This window comes from Cavia porcellus, unplaced genomic scaffold, assembly GCF_034190915.1.
Source record: "Cavia porcellus strain 051 isolate PalLab524CR breed Dunkin Hartley unplaced genomic scaffold, mCavPor4.1 scaffold_29, whole genome shotgun sequence".
In the NCBI taxonomy this organism is placed as follows: domain Eukaryota; kingdom Metazoa; phylum Chordata; class Mammalia; order Rodentia; family Caviidae; genus Cavia; species Cavia porcellus.
The window spans coordinates 9,369,951-9,397,513 of record NW_026947512.1 but is presented as its reverse complement, the minus strand read 5'-3'; the positions used below and the strand labels follow the sequence as shown (position 1 = coordinate 9,397,513).

Genomic DNA, 27,563 nt, shown 5'->3' with positions numbered 1-27,563 from the left:
TGGAACATAAATATTACTTTTGAAAACTCTTGCGTGGTGATAGAAGGATGAGGGGGACTCATGTGCGCCTCAAGCAACATCAGTCAAACTTGCAGCCAAGTTTTGATTACAAGATCTTTATTTCTGGCAATGATGTAAGATGCAGAAAAGCACAGCTGGAATTTCAGCTCTAGGTGGATACCTCAAAGTTTTAGAAATTGGAAACTGTGGTGATTTGTCTGGAGAAGCTAAAGGGAAGACAAATAAAAACTCTACCCTTACCTCAACTCTTCATGCTACCATTTACAGAATAAAAAAATCCCAGAGCAAGATCATCTAACTAACAATCCTAGTGAAAAGGCTTAGCAAAGCCCAAACAGGACAGCTACAGACCTCCTAAGTAATGGATCTTACACTCTGGTCATCTTTACTAGCATGGGAAAGAGCAAAGACTTTCACAGTTTATCACTGTGACTCCATCTAATAACTACTGAAAAGTGTAAAAGTACAGAGTCCTAGGCAAATCCTAAAAGATTTGGTTCAGTAGGATTTGCCACCCAGATTTCTAAAATATCTCCATAGGATTCTGATAGGATTCATCTTACAAATTTTGTTTTGAAACTATTGGTTTAATTGTTCAGATGTTTTGTTTTATGAAAACCTTGAAATCTATTCTTTGTTTTACCAATGATGTGTTTGCTATATGAGCTTGGGAAACTCAGGGGATTTGGTAACTAATGTTAATTATCGGCTATAAAATGAGATATTGTAACTTTCTTTCCTCCACTGGAATGAAGAATGTGTTATGTGACAGATATTTGGAACAGGTTATCAAAAAAGGTTTTGGATGTCTCTCTTGGTAGGGGCCTGTCTGTGTACATTGATCTGGTACCCAATGCTATCATTCTTTGAAATGTGAAGCTGAATTCACTCCATAATGTCAGAGTCTCTTATTTTTTAATCCACACATGTTATGTGAAAGAGTTGGACCATAAACCCATTTTTCATCAATGATCTTAAAAGAGTCAGAAGTGGACCTCAATATCACCACACTACAGGAGACACAGAGGCTGCATTTGAGATGCAAACCTTGTCATCCTTGTATCTTGGTTAGTATAAACTTCTGTAACAGAGTACCACATATGAGGTGGCTTCAACAAGAATTTATTTTTCAAATACCTAGAGACTGAAAAATCATGATCAGTGATCTGGCAGATTCTTTATCTGAGAACACTTCTTGCTTTGCAACTGGCTATCTTTTTGCTGTATCTTCATATGGAAAAGGGCAGAGAAAGCAAGTTCAATGTCTCTTTTTCTAAAGGACACTAGTCACATGATGAAGGCTCTACCCTCTTGACTTGATTACCTCCCAAAGTCTCAGCCTCCACCTGTCACGTGATTGGTTAAGATTTCGTGAGGTGTTGGGCAGAGTGTGTGTCTGGGGTGGTGGTGGAGGCCATTCAGTCCTTAACACTAAGGAGCTGAAACTTAAACAGGAAGAAATGTATGACTTAAGCTTCAGTTCCCTGAGATAGCCTTACGAGCAAACTAAATTTCCTGGAACTGGAAACCGTCCAGGGCACTCCAGTTTCTTAACATCATCGAGGTGTCTTTTGAAACAAAATGGCAAAAGTGAGCCCACTAGACTGAAGTGTCAAGCACCATACCATAGATCTCAAGACTTGCACAAGATTAGATAGGTGTGGACATCAAGCAGAATGAAACATTGCTCATTATCAGGTAATGAGCAAGGAGGAACTCATTAGGTGCTTTGGGCAAGGTCTGAAGGCAGAATTTAAAGAGCAGGTCTAATGTATTGAGACACAAAGGCTGTGGAAGGCCTCTGGGGAGATGACTGTACAGGACCATTTTCTTTACAAGAGAAAAACTGCAAAGGAGGTGAATGTATGAAGTTGTGAGGGGCATAGAAACTCCTTCCTAGAGGAAACTGGACCTCCTAGATCATCAGAACATTCTCTCAGCATCTTCGCACTCCTGCCCTCTGAGCTAACCCTAAACGCTACTCCCAAGTCCAAGGACCCAATGTAAATGCACTCTTTTCTTGCTTCCTATAGCAGTCTCCCTCCCTGCATTGATGGTGGTTTCCAGTACAGGCCTGTTGCTTTATCTGGGTACCACCCAAAAAACCCAAACTCCTACTTCACTATCCAAGTTACCCTTACCCCTGAGGTTATTAAACTGGCAAGGAGATACGTGAAACTGGCATTTTTGAATGGTTCCTCACTCTGGGCAAGGAACAGGAGGACTATTTCCATGGCTGAAGTATTCCAACCCATTCAGAGAAAAATACCACATGAAGTAAAAATATTATCATGCTGGCCAAGCAAGGGTTTTCCTTTATAACCATGCTGACATGCAAGGTTTTTACAGCCTTGCTTCTTCCCTGGTGTCAGTGGTATTGCTGGCTCTTTCCAGCTGGGGTCTGTCAATTCAGCAGAGGCAGGGAAACAGTTGCCTCTGTGGGAGGTGGCAGAAAGGAGAGAGTCCCTGGCAAGAATTTAAACTCTGTGTTGAGAAGGTAAACCAAAACATCCAGTTCATGAGGGGTACAAATGGGAACCTCATTTTCAGTAAAAAGAATTGTAAACCCTTCACCTAAAATAGAGTTGGGAAGACATTTTCTGAATGGCATTTTCTTTGCGGGGAAAAACACAAATACTAAAGAATTCATAGTGGGATATCTCAATAAAAAAAATCAAGAACAAGCCAAACTAACCTACCCTGTGAAAGTGTATATTGCAGAATCCTGTCTGTTGCAGGAGTTGGTAAAGTTTACTGGGAAGAAACACAAAGGGAAATTCTGAGGGACTGAAAATGTTCTATAAAATCTAGATTTAAGCAAAGATTACCCAGCTGTAGTTACATGCAAAAATTCCTCAAGCTGCATATTAATATTGAGATATTTTACATGTGTGATTTATTATTCAGTTCAAACATTTTTAGATGAGTTTTTTGATACACTTAAGGATGCAGCATCAGGACAAAGAGAACTTGGAATATTCTGTGGACTGGATGCTGCTAATAAGCAGTGAACTACAGAGCAGAACAGAAAAGTCATAGTAATAGTAAAAGACCATAAGCTTTGTCAGCCTGCCTCTGGTTTCACCCTGGGTCTTTGAACAAGCTTTATATTCCTTTCAGGCTGTTTCCTTTGCTAAATTGGAGATAATGGTACTATAGTTATTTGTTGTTATAAGTAACAAGCATATATATACATATGTATGTATATATATTCCCAAATATCTGAAATATAACTTAAAATGATATTTATAACAAATAGTAGATGTGTGGACATAGTATTAAAGAATCCCTGTCATAAATCATATTTCTATCCTAAAATATTTCTGAAAATTAAGATATGATTCTACATAATTTAAAAATAATAAAACATTTCACTTATTTCTAATTGGACATAAGGCAGATACGTTAAACTGTTATATTGCCATTATAATTATTTGAAATCAAGTGTATTCTGGAATGTGAGATATTAGAAAGAGATCTTAGCATCTCTCAGTGCATTTACCAATAAAATGGAGATAAAATATTTTATTAGTGTTATGTTGATTCAGTTTGTTACACAAAGTCAACTTGATGCTGTTGAATTCCACAATTCTTTATTTAATACCTAATATAAACCAAATATTAAATTAATATCTGAGAATTTAAAACAAGAACGAGGCATAGACTATGTCTTCTGGAAACTTCCTATCTATAGGAAAGCCAGACACAGACATATTTATATGACAATGTGTTGAGAGTAAATCTAAAATAAGATTAGAAGACTGGACAGGCACATGGGAACCATTTGTACCACTGTCAATTGAAAACATGTATAGGATAGTGGGCATATTGAAATTCATAAATGGCATCAAGACATTAGAGGTGCTAGTAGAAATCCACTGTGTAGACTGAGACAGCCAATGGCCAAAGGCTGTTTATATTTTAGAATCACAACTTTTTTTATAGCTAAGTGTGTTCTGAGTAAGAACTGGATACCTTCAGACTGCAGTGAGTCAGAAAGGGAATGGAACAGAATTTGCAGTAACAAAAAACCTACTTCTTTTAACTCCTATCTACGTTGAGCCAGGCTTTTTGGTTGTAGGTCATAACTGTGCATGGGAAGGTCAATTTTTCCAGGACAGCAATGAGTCATAATCTTCTTCATGAATCTGGTGAAAGGTATGAACTTTTTCCAAGGCAAAATGGATTTAGAAACAAAACAGCTGTAACAATTTAAAGGAGGTTAGTTTCCTTCTGAATGTTAGGTTGAGTCTCTTTAAAGTGTGCATATTACCACACTTTGTCTTGTCTTCAAAAAACCAAGAATTATTAATGACGTCATTAATTATATCACCATATCAACACTGATGATCCTTAAATCACATTTGGTTGGCCCTCTGTGTGTATGACAATCTTTTCTGTATTCTGTAATACCAGCATTTTCCAGTGTACTTTGATGTGAAATTTCTACAAGATGCAAATCTCAAAGAAAACCCAACTCTAAGCATTCTAGATGCTGCACTATTTGTCAAACTCTCTTGAGAGTCATACATCAAATATTGCTATACAATACCTACTATTACTGCCGATAAATGAACATTATCATTTTTATTTCTTGACTTTTGAGATTAAACTAGGATGCTCATGCAACTGGCTAACAAGAACCATCTTCCCCTGCCTGGTTGCTGCTCTTCATCATGTATTGCTAAAGATCCAGGCCTGTCCCACGACCTTCTTGAGTCTGATGGGCAATTTTGTTTCATGTCTTATCAGCAAGTTCCTGAAGCTCCAGTGCTTGGAAGATGGAATCTGGGAGCAAGGCAGCTGTATGCCAGTGGTGTGTGAGCCTCCTTCTCCTGTTTTTGAAGGCATGTATGAGTGTACCAATGGCTTCAATCTGGACAGCCAGTGTGTGCTTAAATGTAACCAGGAAAGTGAAAGGGTAAGGAATACTCTTTGAACTTTATTTGGGGTCAGACTGTATTCTAATCATGATTGCCTTGCCAAGAATGTTAAGTCAAAAGTATTGAAAAGAATTCCATCAGGGAGGAGGGCCTTACTAAGTTGGAATTCTAACCTGAGGTGTTAATACAGTATTATTCAATAGACAAATTCAAAAGATACTGGGCTTTTGGAATATTCTCTCCCAAATTCGGAATTTCCCCACAGGTAAGAAGAATCTGATATGTAGAGTACCTGGGTACATTCCAAATAATTCTGGAATCTTTGTGTCTATGTGTGTGTTTCTTTTTATGAACAGAAACACAAATTCCTCACAAAGCTCAAAGCGCTGTTTGACTGTTATTTTCTCTAAGATTTTAGCACAGGAGGTCTCAAATGAAAAATGTAGTCTTAAGTGGTTGTGTGACTAAAATCAATTTTGTTTTAGAATCTTTTCAAGCATCACATATAAACAAGAGACAGGAAATCAAGCAGACTTCCTAGGAACTGATCAATGACCTGGATTTCTCTTTTGCCACATCTTTAAGTTAGTGTCCAGCACTTTAAGCACTGCAGAACAGATGTGAAGAATGTCATAAGACCTCAAGAAGGTCAAACACTTATGTTTCCACTGATTAATTTAAAGAATCAAGGACTTGAGCAGATGAAGAAAGAAGTATCTACATTTCTAAATCTTGTTTTCCTGGATTTTGTTAGTTCTGGTTTATATTCTAGATAGAGTTTTATACTTGTGGTTATTGATGGTCTGAAACTAAGCGTTACACAAGCCAGCACACATACGGAGAAAGGGAATAGATCCAATGCAAATATGATGTGGGTATTCTAAGACAAAGACGAAAAACACACTTTTAATGAAAATTAAAGATTAGTTTCACAGAACAAAATTCATCTTGAAAAAAACCCATATATTTGCAACAAGCAGCATTTTATGACAATAGACACGAATCAGTGTAAAACAATACCATATGGAGAGAGTTTCCAAAAATAACTCAGATTACATGGGTTATAGTCAGTAGTTAAAAGGAAATATGTCGTTGATAAATTTTATCACTGGCAAATTTGTTTATGATATGTTTTACTTGGAAACAGAATGCATCTTGGTGTGCCTCTTTTCTTTTAATTTTGATTATTTCCAACACAGTTAATTATGACATCTTTTAGCCCAGATTCTAAAAGTTGAAGTATGGTGCCACTTTATTAGACCACTTTTTCCCCAGGCTTAATGAAGTTAGCCAGAACAATAGTGGGATCATCTTTACCTTTGATATTCCAGCTTCCCATTGTCTGCACTAAAGAAGGACTGTGGACTCCGGAGTTCAAGCTGTGTGAGAACCTGCGAGGCGAATGCCCTCCGCCCCCCTCAGAGTTGAATTTCCTGGAGTACAAGTGTGAACAGGGATATGGGATTGGTAAGGACGGGGAGGAATCTGGTGTCTGTTCCTAGATCATCCTTTTATTGTTGCTTACTGGGTCTTGAATCAGTTACAATATTCTCCTTGAGGAGTAAGTGGGAATACAAGTTAATTCTTTGCTACTTCAGTAAAAATAAAATTCGTAATAAATGTGTTCTTTTTGACAGGGTCACACTGTGTAGTTCAGGCTGAGTCTGAACATGTGAGGTGATCCCTCTGCCCCTCTGCCTCACCTTCCCAAGTGCTGGCTTGTGCTACCATGTCCAGATCAAATTTGTTCTTTTTAGTCTTCCGCACATGCATAAAGTTGGTATAGCTGATTAAACTGGCTGCTTTGTTGCAGAGTTGAGAGTGGATGGAAGTGTAGCAATGTTTTTTTTTTTTTTTTTCCAAGAAGTAAGAAGAAATGTAGCCATAACTTGAGTGGAGAGTTCTCCATTCTCTTAGCCGTTGTTAATAGAATGCAGAGTTCTTAAAAGGGATGATTTGAGATTGCATTTCCTTGTATTAATCTTCGGACATTTATTCTCAACAGAGGACTGGGACCCAACTTCTGTAAACAGCTTCTAATTCAAGCGAACACAATTAATGATCTTTGTAGACAGAGCAGTGATAGTGACACATTTCCCTGGTGGTCCCTGAACATCATAGAAAAGAGTCGCATTTTGTGTGAAAACTTGTGAGATTACTCCTAAATTCTGAATTACGTGGAAAATGAGCAATTTTATAAAGCATTTAACCTGTGTAATAGTACTGCATATAAACCAAGCTCATAAAAGATATTCATTAGTTTCTGTGATGTTTCTTTACCATCTTCAAGGTACACTTGCACTGTGAGGTCTTGTAGCCAGGCCTGGATGATCAGGGAGCTTTACATGCCTCTTGAGTGGGTCTTTAATAAACATATTCTTATCCTAAAAATCTCTAATTTCTGTATTAAAATGTCATAAACTCAAGCACTTAAGAGTCCTTAAAGGTTAACATAGTATTTCAAAATTATAAAAGTTACTGAAAAACAATAGAGCATAGACATTGCAAGCTGAAAACAAACTTGAAGATCATCAGATTTATAGATGAAGAAACAGAGAACCTGAGAGTATTTTAAAAGACACTTGGATACCCCTTCAAGAAAGCAGCAATATTTGCCTTCTGGGGACCAACAAATGACCCAAATCTCTGCTTCTGGTTTTTAGTTGTTTCTTCCTTCAATAGAGCAGGTTTCCTGGCTGCCAAAGCAATGATATTTAATGTAGCAACTGACAGGATATCCCTGGAGTAATTTCATGATTTTTAGGTGTTTTTCCCCAGCTAGTCAAATTCTTAGGTGGGAGGTGCTACAACTGTCAGCTTCCAGGAGACCACACAAGCAGGAATGACATTAAATATACTTAAAATTCATCAGCCAATCAGGATACAGTGTGGCTAGAGTATTGAAATGGGGTGTAGAAAATCTTCTGGACCAGAAATCAATCTCAGAATTACTGGGTCAAGCAGAGACTCAGAAATGCTAGAGAAAAGGAATACCAGACCAGGCAGAGGAGGAGACACTTGGGGTAAGGGGAATTAGCGTGTGAGAGCAGTTCTTTACCAGTTAGTGTAAAAATAGCTCTAAAAATGTACATTAAATGAGTATCAGGCCTGTCTCCAACTATCACATTGTGATGAACCATTAGGTAAAGAGCAATTTCTCTCAAATATCAAATATCAAAGCTTTTGATTACAAGAAGAAAAAGACTGCAAACTGAGAAGCTCAATTTCTGCTTTGAATTTGTGTTCATTCAGGTGCCATGTGTTCCCTGTCTTGTATAATCCCCCCTAATGATCCTGTCATGTTGCCAGAGAACATCACTGCTGACAAGCTGGAATACTGGATGGAACCTGTCAAAGTCCAGGTGAGGGAAGGGACATTTTTATCTGCCAAGGATGTAAGGTTGCTGAGCAACTAACAAGACGGCCTCTGGGTTAATTCCAGAGGCTTTGAAATCAGCTACTTGGATCATCCCTAAATACTAGCATGAAACATCCAGTAGTGAAAGAGAGAAAACTGGGGAAAAATAAAATGACCCACATTTAATGAGAAGTTTAAAAGGTAAGAGAAAAAGAAGGCTCAGCGACATGAGGACCAGGAAAATTTAGAATCAGTTGAATAAATGCATAATATGATAGAGAAAAAGGGAAAAGATGAAAAAAGGAGGGAAAAAGATGGATGAATGAAAAAGACAAGTTAAACTGAAAATAGGGGAAGAGGGCACCTGACTTTTCTGTCTCTGTCTCCCATGCTAAACCTACTGTCTTTTCCTGGGCTGTGTGCTATGCAAAGTCAAAGTCATCTACAAAATTTGCTCCATTTACATCTGCTTCTCTGTGTTTTCCATTTGAGTCTGAACTCTGGCTCTCCTGTGAAGGCATCGCCTCTCCTGAAAACCTCTCCTTCTTTCTGTCTTATATCCCTCTACCTCTGAATTCATCAGGGGGGTCTGGGTCAGGTTGGTCTGGTTTGGCTGTATTTTCAAGGAAACATAGTATTTCATCTTTCTCATCTCGTATAGTCCTCTGTCTTCATTGCTACTTCCAAACCATTTTCCTCTCATCTCCCTGGAGTCAGCCATGTTGGAATCTGATGCTAACAGAATAAACCACTCATCAACCACGTGGCTGTTGTCATCTACAGACCTTTAGGTCAGACACCCTCTGCTCCCTTCTCAAATGCTCTAGCTTCTGGGAGCACAGACCCTTCAGCTAACACTCCGATGGGAAATCTCATTGGTTTGCACATCCCTATATTTGATTCTTTAAAACCTGAGTCCTCAGTTGTGTGGTCTTGTCTTGTCTTGTCTTCAGGAACCACAATTACTTATCTGTCCCTATCTCCCACATACGTTCCTTGTCTTTCTCTAATCTTATCCCAGGGACCTACTGATTGTTTCCTGAGCATGCCAGACATACTCCTAACTCAGAAACTTTGCCCTTGTGGCTTGCTTTGCCTAGCATGCCTTTCCAAATATCTGCATGGTTTGCTCTTTCATTTCTTCTATAGTTTGTCTTAAATGTTGGAAAGGCACTCTTTGACTATTCAGTCTAAAATTTGACTCCCCTAACATTTTTGTGTCTTTTCTCTCTTTAGGAATAATCACTGTCAGGTATATTACATATTTTACTTATTTATTGTATCTGCTTTCCACTAGAATAAAATTCTAGTGAGGATTATTCTCTGTTTTGTTTGCTGTGACATCCTCAAATCCTAAAATGGTGCCTGATATGTGATGAGTGCTCAACAAATATTTGTGAAATAAGTATGTGAAAAAGAGAAAGAAAAGACTATGCAAGAGCTAAGTGGAGAAGTTTTTGTTTGAAATTAATTATATCTTGTTAGAATGGTAGAGTATAGGAAGGTCATAAATTTTGACAGTTTGGTTGCTTCATTAGACTGTATAACAAAATCCTTACAAGACTGTTCCTGTAGAATAATCAAAATATGGACTCTAGTGATACACTTTACATTTAGAAATAATTCTCAATTCCTTTTCCTTATGGCTAATCAAAGAAGAAGGGTCAGGGAAAAGGTACTCTAAGTGTAATTTGGATGAGAAATGGAAAATTCAATGTGTGATCAAACATATGGTGAATATAAAAATTATTTAATTGTTTATAGTAGAGTACAGTACCATTAACCCTCCTCCAAATATTTCTTACTTTGAATACATCATATTTCCCTGAAAATAAGACCTAAGCAGAAAAAATTGTCAGCTCCTCTTAGCATATCCTTGCCTTACTTGCCATTACAGTGTAGTCACTGAGCAAGAGAATAATGAGGTATAATCTTTTGCCTAACACTGTGTCACCATGGCAACAATCAGCTAGAGATAGTTCTGGTTCGGTCTAGCTACTAGTCCTTATTTTCAAGGAAGCATAGAATCTTAGCTACTTTTCTTGCACTGATGAGACAAAATACTTGATGCCCAATATTAAGGAAGGAAAGGTTTATTTAGATCGTAGTTTGTGTAGGTTTCAGTCTGTAATCACCTGGCTTTAAGGCAGAGACATGGCATAGGAGTAATAGTTCAAAGTGGCAGAGAACAGCAAATGCAACAAGAGGAAAAGGGGGAAGAATGAGCCTCTTTTTCTCTCTTCTATTGTATACAATCTACCCACTCTTGCGTGGGTGTAGCATTCACACCAACTCCCTGCCCTCCTTTTGCACAATCTCAAGATGTTTAAAAAGTGAGCACCCGGTCCCTTACTGAGTCACTTAGTTAAAACTTCTAAATTAGAGTTGACAAAATGAACTCCATCCTAGCATGATAAAGGACTGTCCTCTATCTCCCAGGATGTAGAACTGCTGAGTTACCTAGTTACTAACTTCTGGACTTCTCAAGTTGATACAATGTATCAACTAATACAATCCACCCCCACCCCTGTCAACTTGGCAATCAGACACATTTCTTTAAACCAGTTTCCAAATACAAAGACATATTATTATTTCATAACTTGCACATTATAATACAGATTTAACAATCTTTAAGAACCAATATTAAGTCTTACAATGTTACATTACAAACATATTATTTTGTTCCTGGCCCCCCAAAAACTCTTGCATACCCCTTAAAGCAAAAGGCATTTAGTCTCTCAAAGTTTCCACAGTCCTAACAGTTTCAGCATTGCTGAAAAGCCCAAGTCCCAAGTCTCCTCTGAGATGTAAGGCAAACTCTTAGCTGCAAGCCCCTGTACAAACAAAAAGAAAGTTAAATTCAATGGTGCAATGAAAATGGTGCGTTTTCATTCCACGAATTATAAACAGGGATACAAAGGATTGGGAGCAATGCAAGTTCAAAATCCAGCACAGCAAACACTAAAATCCAGCACAGCAAACTACATCCTGTAGTTTCATGTTCAGCATATTGGAACAACCTGAGCAAACTGTGAGCTCCAAAGGGCTGAGTGAGTCCACTTCTATGGCACTTTTGGTGGTTATACCTCCCACAGCTTCTCTCTTAGGTCCACTTTGCTCTCTACTCACAACTTTCCTTAGACTATTCACATTCTTGGCTTTTCCAAATTTCTGGGATCTCCACTGCATTTTTGTCTTCATGCTCGTAGCTTCATTCACTGCACTCTCAAGGGCACACTGCCTGGCCTCCGAGGCCTTCTTACATTGAGATGGAAGCTTTTTAACCCTTATAACTCTTGCATTCTGCATGTACTTAAAACCAGCATCACATGAATAATGCCAAGGTCTGCTTTCAACTGGAACAGTAAAAATACTTTCCTCTCCCTTGGCTGTAGGGGTTGAGTGCCTGGATCACTGGGCACTCTGAATCCAATTCTGAGGAACAAATTTTCTGTCCTGCTTCAGGAATATGGTGCTTTGTGGCTTTTTCCTCAAAGCAAAAATCTTTCACTTTTGTAGTTTTGCAGCTACAAAGGGGAGAGACTTGCTGGTTCTTGTGACGCGCTCAGACCATCTTTTATATAATCTCTTGTTCCTTCTCAGCAGGCAAGACGTCCTCAGCTCTGTCTTTGTAGTCTCCAGTTTTACTGGAGCTTCTTTTCTGACCAAAATGATAACATTTTAAATGATCCTGCTTGTCTCCTTGTTCTTGACTCTCAACAAAGGTTTAACTAAAAGCCAACAATGATAGTCATGCTACTGCCTCAACATTAGACTGCCTTGAAATTTCTCCTGCCAGATTAATTAGTCCACTGCTCTTAATCTCAGTGTGAAAGTCTCAGGGAAAGTCTCTGGACATAAGCAAAATGCAAACAAACATAATACACATTGTCTGAACTCCAATAGCCAATGCAGCTCTTCTTCCTACAAAAACCTCCCAAGCTGGTCTGTATTGGCAAGATCCTACAAAAACCTCCCAAGCTAGTCTTTATTGGCAAGATTTCTATCAGCTTTCTGTTCTAAACCCTGATCAGAATTTCCCAGACAGGACAATCTAAGATATTCCAGCTCTACACTTTCAGGTGTTATCTCCAAACCTTTATAAATTCTTCCTGAAAGCCATTCCCAAAGGCCAACCCCTCTTAGCCTGCCCATTCCTTACATGACATTACAAAGTAGACATTAAGCAAGAGAATAATGAAATATAATCTTTTGTGTGACACTGGGCATTACCATGGCAACAGTCAGCTAGGGATGGTTCTGGTTATGTTAATCTGGTTAGGCCTTACTTTCAAGAGAGCACAGTATTCCATTTTTCTTGCCACTTTTTGAAACAGGTCGGGGAGTCTTCATTGGTGAATTTAGTTACACTGCTGTTGTTTCCTCTATTTTCTGAATCAATTAAAAAAATTAGCTCTGCTGATCATTTCAACTTTGGAGATGAGCTGAAATTCACATAGTACCAGATCTGGTAAATAAGGTGGGAGAGGATACATCATAATAATTTTGCAAGTTGGTGTTTCCATTGGATAGCACTCAGCAGCAGCATTTACTGTATTTTTTATCACACCTCAGAAAGACACTTATGAAAAAGGATTTCTGGAACTGCTTCAGAAAGTGACAAAATGCTCAAAGTGTGTTCGAAGTTAGGGAGGGTATTGTGAAGGAAATTAGCAGAAATGTAACTTTTACTATAGGAACACTTAATTTTTATTTAAACATTCACCTTATGTTTTGACCATACCTCATAGCATGGTCCTATTGATTCAACTATTCATTCTTGAGGAAGTATTCATTCAGGCTTAGTATGTGCCATGGGACTGTATGTAGGTATTAAGTACTGGAAAATAGAGATAAAAAACAATAATCCTTCTGTTGAACAGACTTACAGTTTACTCTTGAATAAAGATATTTATGCCAATGCAACATGGTGAATGATTTAGTTAAAGAAGGGACACTGTGGGAACACTTGAGGAGAAGTAACTAACTCTGGCCCAGGAGCCTGATGAAATCAAGAAAGGGTCAACTGACAGAAAGCTTTTCCTGTGCGCTTGAAACTATGACCCAGAGAAGAAAAATAAGGAGAGAGAGAGAGAGAGAGAGAGAGAGAGAGAGAGAGAGAGAGAACAGAGTCAAGAAGGCAGGATCCCTCTGAGGATGTGGAGCCCAGTGAAAACTCTGTGCAGATACAGTGAACCACTAGTCTGTGAGCAGTGTGACAACTGTATGGGGAAAGCCCCAGTGAAGCCCCTCTTAAGAATCATGAACATTTGATGGAGGAGCACAAAAATCATAGTACCATTTCTATTTCAGAAGTAAATGTGTATTTTCTCCTAAGGATGGGAGAAATTGTGAAGCTTTTTACTCCTAGGTATAATTACATCTTTGTCAAGGTCAAGTTGGCCACCTTAGAAAGAAAATGTGGAATAGTTGTTTCTCCTTAAACCAGTACATTAAACATTATCATTTATATTATGGCATTTGCCATGACTATGCCATCTAATCATCAATTCATGGTTTTGGACACAGATTGTCCATGTATGATTTTGAGGATGATAATGCTGAAGAAACACCGTTGATCTTGGAATGAAAAGTATAGTCTTACAGACTCTAAATTTGTACCCATGAGCTATTATTTACTGACTGCATAGCCTCAATTTACTCTTCTTGGCCTTTATTCATTTCTGTGTAAATGGGGATGACAACCACCTCCTTGGCTTAACGTGAGAATCAGGTGAGAAACTTGAGGACAAGATTTAATTGGCTTGGAGTATAGCAATCTTTCTTGCTCAGTGGCCATTTTTACTAGAGACAGTTGCTTCTTTCCCTTGTCTCTGTGTTTTGCTCAATATTATTGCCCAGCTCTTTATAATTTGGGGGAACTACCAAACTGTGTGGCTGGTCACAGTTTGCAGCAGGATAGAGGAATGAGTACTTTAAAGGGGCCCTTGAGGTATGTGTCTATGTGGAATCAAAGTGAAGTATACTGACACTTCCAAGAATGTAGGTAAACAAAACAAACCTTATTTTACATTATGATAGCAATTTGTTGCTGGGGGAAGAGGATCCCAGCAATCAAAATTTTTAAAGTTAAAAAAATAGCATTTTATTAATTCCTGAACCCCAAATCTGTGTCTTTTATGCCAAAATAAAATCAAATGCTAAACCAGTATTTATGATAAATTATTATGGTGGATGTGGACAGGCTATTACTTTTGCTGTCCCAGAAACTCCACAGTAAGAGCACGGAGTGTTGTTCATAGTTTGCAAGGTTTAATCTGCAAATAGGAAATTAAAACTCTGTTATACAAGAACAACCAAAAATGTCAGCAGAATCTATGGATATGATGATGAAATTATTGCCCTTATATACCTCAGGTCCTCTAAAATGACACCATGCACCAACCACAGACGATCTTATGCAATGTATTCTTTTCAGGGAATTGTTCTACAGTGTGCTTAATCTTAAATTTGGAGTCGTTAAGAATCAATTGGGCATATGAAAATAGGACAGTATAGGTTCCATCCTTCATACAGTGTATGCAATCCTTAGTAAATACATCTTTAAAAAGTATTGCAGGTAATTCCACTGCAATGCCTTGAGAAATTCTACTACTAAAAATAGTGCTTTGTTCAATTTCTGGTGCAAAAATTAATTTGAAAAACCAATAAAAACCATATTTGAAGTACAAACACATTTGTTTGTAGAGTAATTCATTATTTTGGTAAATGATGTTTGTCTATGACATGAAAAATCTCTGCTACATATCATAATTCACATACCTTTGAATCTGGTAAAACTACAGAGCAGTGGATTAAATTGCATCACTCACTCTATTCTGTTTCCAGGGACTTGATTCTTTTAATAAAAAATGATACTTTGCACTTGGATAATACTTTGTTGTCTTCACAGTCATGTATGTAATTTTGTTTGACTTTCATCATAAACCAAAAGCCAAAAAAGGACAATTTTTATTTTATATACATATTAGATATTATTGGATTATCTGTCCAAAATTGCATAAATGAGAGGAAATGGAGAAAGAAACATAACAGACTTTTCTGACTTTAAGTTCAATGTGATATCTCCAAATCTCTCTTTCTTTTCTTTCTTTCTTTCTTTCTTTCTTTCTTTCTTTCTTTCTTTCTTTCCTTCTTTTTTTTTTTTTTGCACTGAAAATCGAATTCATTACCTCACATTTGCCAGGCTGACATTTACTCCACTGAGCTACAGCTCTGGAAATCACCCTCTTTTCTGTATCTGTGTTTTGTTATGTTCAGCATGTGATTTTGTGAGGGGCTCATTGAAATCATATCCAAACCACTGCAACCACTTTTAGTTGAAGATTCTTTGTGTACAGCAGTATTTGTCAGCCTTTAAAACCCAATGGTATTTTTTAACATAACCGTCTCATAATCTCTTATATCATTTAAAATTTCAAAATAAATGAGTTAATTTTGTGCCTAAGAACAAATTAAATTCATTACAATATTGAGGATGGTTTTTTAAACTGTACTCTTAGAACTATGGAAATTTTGATTTCTTTCAATGACAAGGCTGCAAATATTTTTTCCCACTGAGAATTTTTGCTTCAGTACCTCTCTGCAGAGTTAGTGTTTCCCACAGGAAAGACCAGGCAGCCTGGTCCTCTCGAGGTTATGCTGTCAGGGTCTTTCTCCTGATGGAACGAAGTGGAGCTGCTGGAGTAAGCTCGGGACTTGCTCCATCTCTCAGACAACAGATACTTTAGTTTTTAACCCGTGGGGATGTTTTTTGTCTTCCTCTTTAGAGCATCGTGTGCACGGGCCGACGCCGATGGCACCCAGACCCCCTCCTGATCCACTGCATCCAGTCCTGTGAGGTAAGTTGGCCTCTTTCTTCTCAAACCCAACTGAGAGAGTTGTAGTTTGCCTGATTCACTGACTCTCTATTCAAGAGTCTATAAACCTCCTACTTCTTTGTTTGGTTTCTTAAATGTAGTGGTCTCTACAACCTCAGATTTGTGGAAATTAGGATTTCTTACTTTTGTTTTGTCTTAGCAGAACCATAAGCATCCCACTTTAAATGAATGAATAAAAATAAGTTAAAATGCAAGTCAGAATTATTTATGATTTTGGGCTTCTGTAACTGGCTTTGTTAGAGGTTAGTGTTCTGTAGAACAATGGCCCATGTAAGATTTGTTGGGTCATCATACCATCAAAAATCAGTTTTGGTTACCAAGTTTCAGTGTTGAGTTGCTACATAAATTCATATATGCATATGTAACATTATATATGCTTATTCCAAATAAATAGCAAACAAATTTTTGTGCCAAGATTTTTCTCTTACAAAATAAGAATATCTAGAAGTGGTGGCTGTAATTATTTGGATCTGAGCAGTATCTCAGAGGGTAACACACTACGTTTATCACAGTCCTCGTCCTCTCCAGTGACCACTTGCCTAAGGAGTTTCTTTCATTTACTGTCACTTCCTGGGTTATGCAGTCACCTATGTTGTAGTCCACTGTTGACTAACCCAAACTAGACCTTTACTACTTCAAGAAATCCTGTCTGCTTCTTTGCACAATGTATTCCTTTACCAGTGTGGAACTCAATGTGCTAGAAATTCCTTACTTAGGTTAACTGGAGCCAACCTCACCAAGAAGAGTCAAGAAGGAGGCAGAGCCTTGCAGAAGGAGGGACACATAGGAATCGTGATAGGGAGACGAAGATTCCCCAACACCCCAATTAAACTTCCTACCTAAGGAATAACCAGCAATAGATACAAGTATTCTACTCTCAGTCATAACAGGTTTTCAAACCCAAACTTCCCTCTGCAAATAAATAAGCCACTTGGTAATTCTGGCTCCACCTGGTGTGCTAGAGAGGGCTGTTTAACTACCATCCATTTCCAAGTCCTCCCCCCAAAAACATCCAGTCCACATGCATATTAATCCCTTTATTCTTCTGCATCTCTGTGTCTCTTGATTTGATTCTGGGAAACTGGGATCCGCAGGAGGCCAGAGAAGGGAAAAGTATGGATTTTGAGAGAAAAAAGAGAACTGGGTGGGGAAATGATACCCATAAAATAGCTTTCTGTGAGTGCATCAGGAAAAATACTAGCATGGAGTGTGCTTTGTTATTGTGTGGGCCAACAAACCAGCTCATCTTCTGCCTTCATTAGAAAAACAGATGGCAGTAGGGTGGGGAAGCAGGAGGAGGGGCAGTGAATCATTCACTGGGCAGGGGGGAGAGAGAAGTGGGAGAGGAGGCCAGGGAAAGAGGGAGATAAACAGACAGAAGACTTGGGGATCTGGGAAGACATCAAAGGGATCCTGAGAATTCCCTTCTGCTGCTTTGCAAGCTGGAGGGTGGATGACAGGGCTTGGAGCTGGCTTCCGTGTTTCCCAGAAGGTTGCAATACAGAGCTCTCCCTGCCTGTTCTCCCCTCCTCCCTGCAGCCCGCATGTCCTCTGGATCTCACATTCAGAGTATCCCAGGCTGCTGCCGTCCCTTTGTCTATGTGATCAGGAACAAAGCCTCCTTCCCTCCACTGTTTCTCCACGGAGATCTTGCACAGCTGAACCTTGGCCTCCTGACAGCTTTTAGTTTCCCTACTCCAGTGGTTCTCCACGTGTAGCACAGGGACCAGCACCTTCAGCATTTCCTGGGAACTTTTCAGAAATGCACATTCCCAGGTCACTCCTAGACCTGCTGGATCAGAAACTCTGGGTGTCAGGTCCAGCAGTCAGTATTTTAATAAGTGAGCCTTCTGGGGTTGCTAAAGTTTCAGAACCACCACCCTGCCTACTGTGTGAGCAGACAAGAGGGTTCCTGGCCCATGCACCCCTATTTTGAAGGTTTGTTTAGGATGAATTCTAACTTTCTACCCATTCTGATTATTCTACGGTATTATTCCCAGATTTTCAGAGGGCACGACTTGAAAAAATGCAGTTATTGGCTTCTGTTCTCCCAGCAAAGGCCAGAAAGTAAAAAGCACCCTTAGAGAGTGGGAGGTAGAAGCAAAGAAAAAGGAGAACCGGTTCCCATAGGAAAGGGAGAGGAACTGGGCAGGGAGGCAAACCAGAGCTGCAGAAGGAAGCAGAGGCCAGGGCCGGTGAGAACGAGAAGGGAAGGGGACGAGCTGCTGAAGTGGGCGTGTCCTAGGCGCAGCTTGGCTCATGCTTAATTCTTTACTGGAAACGAGTTAGCTAAACATATTAGGGAGAACTGAAGAACGTCAAAGACAGAGGGAAAACAGTTCCAGGGATAAGAGAAAGCATGGATGGCCCTGTAGGTGAGAGGAAGCCTGAAAAAGTGCAGCACAGCAATCTGAGCTCCAATTAGACACTTTGCTACCCAGAATCTAAGCAGAGATTCTTTTTTGGCTTTCCAACAGTGAATATAATTCCACACTGCCCTCTGTAGCCACTCAGCCTTGTAAGAATAGGCACCTCTTTCATTATCTATCCCAAAAAATCCAAGGCAGTAACCCAAGCATCTCCCCATCCCTAGCCCACACTGTGCACCATGCCTCTTCTGGCCCTCGTTTGTGTCGTCTGTCCTGTACCACACACAGTGCTTGTGCTAGCAACACCTCATTCTTTACGGTTTCTTCTAAAAAACAATCTTGTCGGCATAACTACGTTTTTCTTTTTTCGCACTTGAGGTGGGACCCAGTGTTTCCACCACTGAGCTCCAACCTCAGTTCTTTGTCATTTTTTATTTTGACACAAGGTCTTGCTAAGGTGCCCAACCAGGACTCAAACTTGTGATCCCCGTATGTCTGCCTCTCCCAGTGCTAGGGTTACAGGCATGTTTCATCTGCCTCTCACCACGTGTTCCCCATGTTTCAGCAGGAACCCGGGTGTGCACATGTGCAACACCAATTTGTTCATGCCACAAATCTGTTTTTCTAGTGACTTCTTCTATTTGGCCTTTTGGACCTGAACATTCCTGGTACTTTCTGTTTCTTTCTGGTTTCAGAAATTGATAACAAATGGCAGCTTTGTTAGTGGGAGGGTTTTGAGGTCAAACAAATCTAGATTCAAATCCTGGGTCAGCTGAGTAGTGTGAGTGTTGGTGTCTGAGAAGTGGGAGCCTCACTGTATTGGGAAGTGGGACAACAAAGCCCTTTTACAGAGTTGTCATGAAGAGCTAATGCGGTGATCTATGTGAAGCATTGAGCATCATGCCTGGCCTATAATAAATTCTTGAAAAGTGGTGTCATATGTTATGAGCTGCTAGCCACCCTGTGAATGTTTGATGAAGAAATAAAAGAAATGCAGGGGGCATCGCTGTTAGTCACCACAGTACAATCAGGCAGGAACCCTGAGGATGGGAAGAGGGTGGGAGGGAAGGGAAGAAAGGGGATTAGAGGCCGTTTCCGTGGAGGCCCATTTAGGATCCACAATTCATGAAGCACTTAAAGACAATTAACTCTTGTGTCCAATCAGTTACCAGGACAGTTAGTCACCAGATCATCAATATGAATAGTTATGCTTACTGCTAACTTTGCTGTCCCACTGAGGCCTTGACATTTCTCACCTGTGCTATTGCAGTGGTTTCCTAATAGTTCTGCTTACCACCCCCCAACCTGTGTCTTACAGTTACCTTCACTGTCTAACATTGCCTTCATGCTCTCCATGAAACCTTTCCTCTCTCCCTCCTTTTCTTCCCTCCCTCTCAGCCTCACCCCCTCTCTCATAAAAGCTATCTCTAAAACTCCCCATTGTTTTCACATTTCAGTCAGTAGTGAATTGAGCCTTTGTCTTTCATCCCCATATCTCTTAGAATCCCTGAGTACACTCTTCACTCCAGATGGGGAAAGCCTTTCCCCATACAGTTCAAAGTGACTTTGTAATCTGATCCCACTTGACCAGGGATCAGATATTGGTCTCACTTACTAGGTGATAGTAGACATATTTCTTTGTCTTTTTGCACCTTATTACCCTTAAGAGAGTTTTAATAGTAGAAATGTTGAAGGTTATTGCAAAGATGAAAAGGATGCCACCAGCAGTGACCTAAGCCTCATGTCTTGTATGTAAGGGTGCATAATAAATATTAGCTACTTTTACTATCAGCCATAGACATATTGGTATTGTCCCATGTTATTTCATGTCCTGTATCGCTGTACATGCTGTGTTAGGACCTTGATCTATCCCACGTCTCTCCAAGTCAGTGATTCTCAAATGAGGACAATTTGCATTCACTACCTCGCCAGGAGATATTTAGCAGTACCTGAAAATACATTTAGTTGTTTTACGATGGGTAAGTAAAGGGAGTTTCTAGGGAAGAGAGGCCAGGGATGCTGCTAAACATCCAACCATGTACAACAAAGAATTCTGCCCCAAATATCAATAATACTACTGCTGCGAGACCCCATGCTAGGCTAACCATTAGTGGTACTTCCACATATTTTCTTAATGTCTCTTCCAGATGAGCTATGTAATTATACTGTGACCACTACCCTTTACCACCATAGGTTCCTCTGTGTCTGCCTCACACTCTGACCACCTACCCATGGAACATGTTGTCTTATCCACTGTTGTATTTTAGCTACTCAACACAAAGCCTGAAATGTCTAGAGCTCAAGAAACATTTACTGAGTAAAAACAAAGTTTGATTTGCACATTGGTTCAAAATCAGCATACAAATATTCAATTCTAACTGTGCAGAAAAATAATTCTTATTCTGTCAAATGCTTGTGTAGTAAAATGTACTCTTTCCAGGATAATAAGAGAAAGAGAGAGTGAAGGAAGGAGGGAAGAAAGGGAAAAAAGGATGAAGGTAGGGGGAGAGGGAAAGAAACGAGAGATAATAGAAAATAGTTTGTCTCACTATGAGGTAGAAAGGCAAGTATTTATTCTGCCCATGAATACCCTTATATCATAAAATGCAAGTGCTTTTAAAATATTTTCTTTCTTTCTCTCTTTTTTTCTTTCTTTCTTTCTCTTTCTTTCTTCTTTCTCTTTCTTTTCTTTCTTTCCTTTTTTCTTTCTTTCATTTACTTTCTCTTTCCATCCTTCCTTTATTTTTTTTTTCCTACAAAATCATACTTGCTAAGTCTGCTAAAGTGCCCAGTCTAGGTTGCATTTAAAGAACATCTCATTCTCTGGGGTGTGCACCCATACATACACACTACACATGCAGTATGCTTTTGCACAGTGCTGATTTCTGCCTTTTGTATGAGGTAAGTTTTGACTTCTTCCTTGGCTGTGCTTTTTCTGTAAGCATTTATTCTTACAAGTTCATCCCTTTCTTCCCAGCAAGTTCCATGTTGGAACACATACTATGGCTTGAAACTTTTTCTGGTTCCTGTAGATCTGTACCTTCATGAAAGCTGTGGTGGAAAACAATGGTAAAGTGATATCAGAAGAAATAGACTCAAGTTTTTGCTTTATACTTGCTAGCTATATGTGATACTTGTCTAGCTTTCTCTCAGAATTCCTATAAGAGAGAATTCCTGTGAGAACCACAAGTGAAATAACCTGTGTGAAGGTGTTTTAAAACACCTTGCCACGTAGTATAATATATTTGTAGTGATACTGTCTAAGGAATTATACACATAACTATGTGGAGAGTCATACTGAGACAAGAGTTAGTTCACTTTATAGTAAGTTTATATCTTTATGGCTACTTATTAAGTAGTATAGGTGATTGATTGGCAAATATTGAATCAGTCCTTTGTGAAGTAGTCCAATGGAGGGAATATGGGAACAAAGGAGAAGGAGAAGAAGAAAACAGGGGTCACAGCTAGACAGCGTGTGGTTGTGCTACTTTCTCAGAAATAGCAGAAAGCTCAGCTGTGACTCCCCTGAACTACTTTGCAGAGGGCTGCTTCAGTGTATCCCTGGAGAGATTTTCTTTTTCTTTCTACCTTTCAAATAGTTTTCAGGCTTTGTTAAAACCCCAAGAGCTCTTTTATGGTCCTTTCAGAGTGATATCCTTCTTGGTCTGCTTTGACTTCTTATTCTGGGCAGGTTGTATTTGGAATGTGGAGGTACCATCTTTGCCTGGCATCAGCCCCAAGCCAGTCCTGGTTTTGGTTTTACAATCGTCATCCTGGCTATAGCCCCCAAGAGAAAATTCAGCATAAAACAAGATAGAGAGGAGAGTCAGAACATAATGAAGATGCACAAGTACCTGTTGTACGGTTGTTTGCTAAACTTTGAGTGTAAGAGGAGAATTAATTGAATTTTATTTATCAGTAATACTGAGTGACATCTATTATTCAAAGCAAAATAAATAATATATTTTCCACCATTTGTTATGTTTTGACTCTCCTCTTTATCCTGTTTTATGCTGAATTTTTGCAAATTTGACATTTTCTACTAGAAAAATCTCTAGTACAAATATTTCTAAGTCCAAATTCTATATTTATAAAGAACATGCACCCCTATACCGATATCATCTTGTGGAAAGAATTATCAGGTAAAGAGAGAAGAAAAAGTCACATCCTACATTTAGCAGATCTGTCATTCTGGTCAGGTGATGTAGGCCATTCTTACCCATAGTTTTGTGGATGAGGAGGTCCATCTCTAGGATCGCCCAGGACTTCCAGCCACACATATCTCTAATGTTTTCTTCTGGTGGTTCAAGATGTGATAAAAACTATGGAGAATGTTTAAACATTTTTTAAAAGAAATTATCACAGTAAAAAGCATTTTGTTATCAATTATCCACAAAATGCGCGTGCGCGCGCACACACACACACACACACACACATACACACACACACACACACACATCCAACATACTTGTCCCGTCCTTCTTTCTACTTTCTGAATCATTTCTGGAAATTCTCTTTTGTAAGTGTCTTTAGTTGTACTGTCATGGCTGCCGTGACTTTCTGAATCAATTCACAACATTTATGTTTCATGGTGATTTTGACTTTTTTAAGGAAGAGCCAGAGTCGTGGAGTGCCAGACTTGTTAGCAAGGTGGATGAGGACATGCTGTAATGATTTTACCAGCCTACCTTTCTCTTTGATGACACTCAGTTGCAGCATTCACTATATTATTGATCACAGTTTATAAAGACCTGAAAGAAAGAGGACTTCAAGCATTGGTTCTGAAAGTGGCAAGAATGATGGAATAAGTATATCCAAAGTTGGAGTAATTTGAGATTAATACCAATATCTCATTTATTATTACAGTTTATAAAAATAAACATTCATCATATATTTTATCACTTCTCATAGATTCATCTTGTAGTTTTTTTATAAAGCATGCTTAAAAATTACTTAGAAGAGCTTATTTTAATTTTTAATCAGATTTCATTAGCACATTGTGTGTGTGTGTATATATATATGTATATATATAATGTATATAATGTATATGTATAATATATGTATATATATATAATGTCTCCTATTCATCATAGAGAACTTACAACTGCGCATGATATAACTTGATTTTCCCCATTTCTCTACCTTCCTTTGAATGCCTCCTCCTATATTCTTTTACAAAAACTTTGTTCCCATATTTTCTTTCTTTCTTTTTATCTTTCTTTCTTTCTTTCTTTCTTTCTTTCTTTCTTTCTTTCTTTCTTCCTTTCTTTCTTTTATTTTTCTTTCTTTCCTTTCCCCCTCCCCTCTTGGTTCCATTGGACCCAGCCATGCCCCTCCTGGGTATGTTCTTAAAAGAATTAAAAGTATCATACCACAGCAATATATACATACCTATGTTTATAGTGAAAGAACTTATATTGAAATGAAGGTTATTGTATCCTGTCTCTCCTTTCTGAGTCTTATATGTTAAGCCTAGTGTGAAGTCCAATAATTGTTTTTAGCAAACAGTCCAGGTGCTTCAGTCCTCATCTGCAATATGAGTGACACTGGGGAGCAATTAATTAATACATGGGTAGATAATTCTATTCAGCAGTGCCAAGCCCGCATCTTGAAAGAAAAGCATCACTCTTCCAAAGTTCTGAGTAAATGGAGAAATCACTTGATACAGAATAAAGTTTAGAAAAACAAAAGATAGAGGGAAGTAAACTTAAGAATTATGATAAGTCAAAAAAGTCTTACAACTAAAATTATTATAAGCCAGAAAAATTTCAGTTGTTTTATGATAGTAGTCTAAATTTTAAAAATTTTGGCTTATCATGGATAAAAAGAAGTATGAATCTGTTCTTCAAACAAGTTCGTTACAATAAACACAAGCGAGCTCACCAGAAAACCTGAGTATGTCCTTAATTTATCACTATTTTCAACACTGACCTAATGTTTTCTCTTTAATTCTTCCTTTTACGGCCATTAGAAAACACAGAAAATCATGAAGGTAACAAAAATGGTACCACAAATTAAAAAGGCTAATAGCACCTGTGGGGAAAAATAAAAAAAGAACTAGAGGTTTTAAGTCTAAAATTAGAACAGAGCCTAATGTAGGAAATATTTTCCTACATAATTATTAATTATTTCACTTAGAGCAAATTGGCTATCACTATGCTCCACTTGAGAACAAGACAGAAAACAATAGGTTTAAAATACTGAATGAATGATTTTAAGAAATCTGTGGAAAAATACCCTGACATTGTTAAACTTTATACAAGATTCTAAAAGGAAATAGTTAAAAGGCATATTAGTCTTTGGAGAGTATTAAAAGGATGTACTTTTCCCTCTCTATGTCATGGTTAACTACTTTCTCCTGTTTCAAATCTCAAAAATGATTTGGTACTCTCTTTCCCTGTAAATCTAGCACTCCGTGGACTTAAATGTAAATATATTTGTATTTTCTTAAGGTAGCCAGTGGAGATATTTATCTGTCATTACCAGGCAAGTACCATTTCTATTGGAATTTATATAGCAGGCAACTGGAGATGAAAAACTGGGGCCTCAGAGACAGATCTAAATTCACCAGAGTAGCTGCATTGCTGAAATATAGGTGAGAAGCTGTATGTTTTTACACATTTAATAGTTGATACCAACAATGCTTCCATCACTAATTTATTCCATCTGCTACACCATTCCTTGGATTCTTTCTTCTTTGTTGTCTTGGCCTTCTCTCTGCCTCCCTTTATTATTTATATTCCAGATGGTGGCCCTGTTAGCTATGTCTGGGAAATGTGCTTCTAGATCACTCGTGAGCACTGCCTGGGCTTCCTGCTGTAACTCTATGGGAGGCAGGGGCCAGCATATAATTCATGGGATAGAAAACAGGGGTGTGAAAATTGAGTTCTTATTGTACTATTTTTTTCTTGCCCAGAGTTTGAGTCAAGAAGACACAGAGCTTGATTAATAAGACCCAATTTTAAAAATGTGCTTTATCCTGGAGTGCAGAATGCCTGCGTGCAGCTCTAAAAATACAACCCTCCAAAGAGGCATGTGAGGAGGGTGACAGAGTACAGCCTGTCAGACAGAATGCCTGAGGAATAACGACACTCATGGGTTTCTGCTTTGGGGACAAAGTGTGCGTGCGTGTGTGTGTGTGTGTGTGTGTGTGTGTGTGTGTGTGTATGTGTGTGTATGAATTCCTGACCAGACATGTGGAACTCCATGGCAGGATTCCAAGACAGTCCTGAATTCGAGGGCTCTATTCCTCCACTAGGTAGAATGGAGAGCATGCATGGCTAGCAGCCTGCAGTACAGATGACCCATCTCTTTGTGGTTGCAGAAGCAGAATCAGACCCACCTGTAGGAAAGTATGAACTAAAAGAAACTGACACTATTCCACTGCTAAGTCCCCATACTCTAGACCAGTGAGTCTGAAATCTAAAGTCTGCATCAGACCCACTGGAAGGATTGGTAAAACTGATTGCTGGATCTCAGCTCTGGGGTTTCTGATTCAGGTGTCTGGAGTTCGGCCTGCTTCCTTTCTTCTTGCCATCTTCTCTCCAGGTGAAGCAGTGCAAGCCATATGGAAGCAAACAGTTCTGCATTTCACCTGCAGAACTCTGAGACTCAGGAGTATTGAATGAGAGTAGTTGGAATCCAGGGCTGTGAAGAACCAGAGAGCGCAGGACAATGGTGTGGATCAGACCAGTGTAGCAACCTCACCTGGAAACTTGTTAGCTGTGCAGAATCTCAGGCCCTTCTAGACATCTGAATCAGAAAGCCCAGAGATAAGATCCAGCAGTCAGTCTTGCCAGGCCCTCCAGAGGAACTGACACAGTTTTTTAGGTTTGAGACCCACTGGTCCAGGGGATGGGGACACGGCAGCTTTTTCGGACTTAAAGAATGGACCACCCTAAAGGTCCTTCTCTGGTCCCAAATTGCTCTCCTTTCTGTTTTCTTCAGCTTCACATGCTCAGTTCTTCTTTCTTCATTCTTTGATATTTGTAAGATTTATGTCTGTTTCTATGCTTTGGTAATGGGTATTTCATCACTGGATAGCGCAAATTACTCTTAATAAATGCCAACACTTGATAGCACTAAGACAGCTCAAAATGGAATTGGTAATGTGACTAGAGAGAATTGCCCTGATCTTTCAAAAGGCTCTCACTTGAATATATCTTTATGAATTCCTTGTTAAAAAGAGAAAAAATGAACCGTGTTTATGCTCTAAGAAATGAAATGATTCTGTTATCACTTGTGCACTGCATGGTAATGAGCTTGTTTGACTTCTCTTGTTTCATTTTTATTTAAATAATAACCAACAATTGAACTTCTCTTCACCACACGTAAGTTGTGTATAAGTCACATGCAATGGTCTCCTTCACTGCTTCTCAGAGGGCAGATGCCCTAGGGCGATGCCTCTTTTAATTCTTGCCAACTTTTATAGGATCTATGGGTAAGAAGGAGTTACAAAAATAATCATTAGGGTAAGGATTACAGTGGCCTACAAGTAAGCTATTCAGCTTCTGGTAGGGACATGGTAGGTCCTCATCAATCTAAATATGTGTTAGACATGTGACAATCCAGGGAGAAGTTGAAAATTAGCTTAAGTTGGAGCTGTCTTCCAGGCTCCCTGGCCGCCAAGTTCCAACCCCCTTGAGATTCATCTGTGGATTTCGCCACCAGTTTTGTGCAATATCTGCACCAGCCTGAAAATCCAGGCATGTCTGGAGACTTGTCCAGAATCCCATTTGGTTCAGGCCTCAATTTAGGAGTCTCCAGCTGGATTCACTGAAAATTAGACTCCAAATACTAATTATGACTAGGTTTTCACTTTGAAAACTAAAACCATTGTTGGTGTTTTCCCTTCTGCTTTTTAAAAAAGTAAAACATTAAAAGCACAACCATGCAAATTGTAAAACCTCATTTAGATTAACAACATTCATGAGTGTTTATGCTTGTCTGAAACTGTCCTGTAGCCAGGCTGTGACGGCCTGGTGGGCTTTCTATCAGGCTGCCTTTGCTTCTGTGGTCTTCTTGGCCTCTT

General features: G+C 38.9%; 1 protein-coding gene across 1 annotated transcript in view; it reads left to right on the top strand.

The window, feature by feature from the left end:
• Positions 1-27,563, top strand: part of Pappa2 (pappalysin 2) — a 253,321-nt gene that overhangs the window by 194,295 nt on the left and 31,463 nt on the right. The window contains exons 18-21 of the mRNA XM_003474655.4: positions 4,774-4,942; positions 6,236-6,371; positions 8,157-8,266; positions 16,053-16,124. Coding sequence (XP_003474703.3) covers positions 4,774-4,942; positions 6,236-6,371; positions 8,157-8,266; positions 16,053-16,124 — 487 coding nt within the window. The remainder of the gene's footprint in view (positions 1-4,773; positions 4,943-6,235; positions 6,372-8,156; positions 8,267-16,052; positions 16,125-27,563) is intronic.